Source organism: Thecamonas trahens, assembly GCF_000142905.1.
Source record: "Thecamonas trahens ATCC 50062 unplaced genomic scaffold supercont1.32, whole genome shotgun sequence".
Taxonomy (NCBI): domain Eukaryota; order Apusomonadida; family Apusomonadidae; genus Thecamonas; species Thecamonas trahens.
Window position 1 is genome coordinate 395,077 of NW_013657648.1, and position 2,626 is coordinate 397,702.

A 2,626-nucleotide genomic window follows, 5' to 3' on the forward strand; every position below is an offset into this window, starting at 1 on the left:
CACCCGCAGCCCCCCCGCCCCCCCCCCCCCCATCACAAGCCGGGCATGGCTCCTGGATGTAAGGGAGGCCTTTTACTTCTCCCAGGCCGATTTGACAACAAGCACCTCTTCTTCGCGGCGCATCTTTTTGCGCCTGCGCATTCGACACAACCTCGACGTTCCGCGGTGGAGTCCTCCAGCTGACCATCCGTGTCTGATAGTGCTCTCCACAGACTCTTGGCGAGCCAATTTTCTAGGGTCTTATCTGCCTAACACAGCAGCCAATCCTCCCCACACATGGCTCCTCCACACCTTTGCGCCACCTTCAGCGATGCACCAGACAAAAGTGGTGCGCCCTACGAGGCTGTCAGATGGCTGGGGCAAGGGCCTTAAGAGGATGGGTTTGGGGCAGTGGGTGCGGTGCGCGAAACAAAAGAAACAAACAGCGGCTCGCCACGTGCCGAGTCACGTCAGCGGCGCCGGCATCGCCCGGCTGGTGGCGGCGAGCCCGCTCTTATCCCTTTTCGGCTCGATCTCGGGACTTGCGATCCAAGACCAGCCAGAGCCTTGTCCACATCCTCGCCGACACGGCCTCGCACGACGTCGGCCTCCTCTGCTCGTCGGCTCTTGCGCCGCCAATGTCCTTTGCCGTCGACGCCACAGGTCGCATGTCACGCCCCGAACCGATCGCCCCAAGGAGGCACAGCATGGAGAGCCCGACACAGGCGACAGTCACGCTCTTTGCCTGTCTCCGCGCCGCGCCGGCAGGTCGTCCGCTCACCCTCGACGGCATGACGGCCATCGTTGCCGGCGGCGGCGAGATCTCAGGTGCATGTTGCAGTTACCACCGGCGTGCTTTCGTCCATCACGCTCGTCCTTGCCGCCGGCGCCGACCGCTGGCGGGTTGATGCCTCCGGTAAGCCGCCGAACACCATCATCGAGGACGCAGCACGGGCTGATGGCAACCAGGCACCGGCGTTCCTCTTGCGCCTCGTCTCGGCTTTGAGCGGCTCCCATCCGCGCTTGTTGACCACCCTTGTGTGGCCACTTCCAGAGACCCGCTCTCGGGCTGCAGCTCGAGCCACGACGAGCTTGCGCGCATGCGCTCTGACGCCAACTAGCCGTTTACTCACAAACACATCAAACAGCAGAAGAGGCCGAGAGCGATTCTGGGCTCGAAGACGACACGCGGTTGTGGTCGCTCATTTCGATGTCGGTCGGCTCGCTGTCGGGCGGGCCGCGCTTGGACAGAGCACTCGACGACAACGACGACGAGTCGTGAGCCGGGGCGACAGCAGAGAGAGCCACACCACCGTTTCCGCCCTCGACGACGTACAGCGCCTTGTCGCCGAGCACCACGTACTGCAGCGTGGCGACAAGTGGCTCACTGATCAACAGCTGGAGAACAAACGAGACCACGAGCATGACAGCGAGAGTATCAGGCGCAAACGGAATGCCATCGAGCCAGAGCGGGAGCGTAAAGACGGCGCCATTGATAGCGACCAGCAAAACCAAGACGCCGACGCCGACGCGGAGCGCCATCGTCCGCACCACATCATCGGCCGACTTGAATCCGCGGTGGAGGAGCGGAAGCCCGGCGAGGGTGGTAAGGAGCGTCGAGACCACCACCGAGAGCGCCACGTCGGCCAGCGCGCCACCATCACCCGCAGCGATGTTGTTGCGAAGGACCAGGTGCCGCGCCAAGAGCGCCGACGAGGTGCCCGAGACGGTGATGGCACCGCCCGAGCTGGAGGATGAACATCCGACAAAGGCGACGTCACCGAGCTTGAGCACGCCGGCAGTCACGGTCAGCGGCACCGTGGTGCCACTAACGCTGAGCCGGGAGAGCGACTGGTGCGCAGAGGTGCTCGCCAGTGCAAACGAAGCACCACTGCCGCCGCTCAGGCTGCAGTCGATGGCTCCCTCTACCAGGTGAAGCCGACCGGTGACGGGCATGGGCGCAGACTCGACCGCGCATCCCACGCTCGTGTTGTGCAGCGAGACCGTGAGTAGCGCCGAAGCACCCGCGCCATCCCAGAACGCCGACGTGATGCGGGCAAGACATGCAAGCGAGGCGCCGGCCGGGCAAATGCTTGGGCTGGCGAGGTTGACGACAGCCGGCGAAGCGCCGAGATCGCTGGCGTGGAGCGCTCCAAACCAGGAGCGAGCAAACGGAGCTACGAGCTCTGCGCGTCCGTCACCGGTCACGTCGAGCCATTGAAAGCGTGGCGTGGGCGCGGTGGCCTCGTAGGCGGCCTCGGCCGAGATCCATTCGCGGGCCCGGAAGCGACGCGGGGCGACGGCCCGGAGCCTGTGATGGGCAAGGCCGGAAAAGGGAGGGGAGGATTGGGTTGGAGGGCATACTGATAGTCATTGCTATTGCTGTGGCTATCCGTATGCATGGCCTCCAATCTCCTGTCGATGGCTAGCTTGCTCTCGGTGGTGCCGGCGGTGGTCGGTCGGCGGCGGGCGGCGGTCAGCGGCGAGCAGCAGACGGCCGGCAGCGGTGCTGTTGACGGGATGGTGTCGGCTGAGGTACGTCCACACGGGCGGAGGTTGGATGGGTGAGGTCGTAGAGATGGTGGGCAGGTGTGGTGTGGGTGTGGTGGTTGTGGGTGGAGATGGTGGGGAGTGGGGGTCGGAGATG

The 2,626-nt window shown here is 64.8% G+C and overlaps 2 protein-coding genes across 2 annotated transcripts; one reads left to right on the forward strand and one right to left on the reverse strand.

Moving 5' to 3' along the window:
• Window positions 1-686: 686 nt before the first annotated feature.
• AMSG_07092 (uncharacterized protein) lies at window positions 687-1,090 on the forward strand (the record flags this gene model as incomplete). The annotated part of the gene is made up of 3 exons (XM_013901096.1): window positions 687-782; window positions 808-1,004; window positions 1,036-1,090. 3 exons carry the CDS (start codon window positions 687-689, stop codon window positions 1,088-1,090), a joined length of 348 nt encoding a protein of 115 aa, XP_013756550.1.
• A 29-nt stretch (window positions 1,091-1,119) lies between these two features.
• AMSG_07093 (uncharacterized protein) lies at window positions 1,120-2,290 on the reverse strand (the record flags this gene model as incomplete). The annotated part of the gene is made up of 1 exon (XM_013901097.1): window positions 1,120-2,290. A coding segment is annotated over one exon (1,171 nt), but the record flags the coding sequence as incomplete, so codon positions are not given.
• Between the last annotated feature and the right edge of the window lie 336 nt (window positions 2,291-2,626).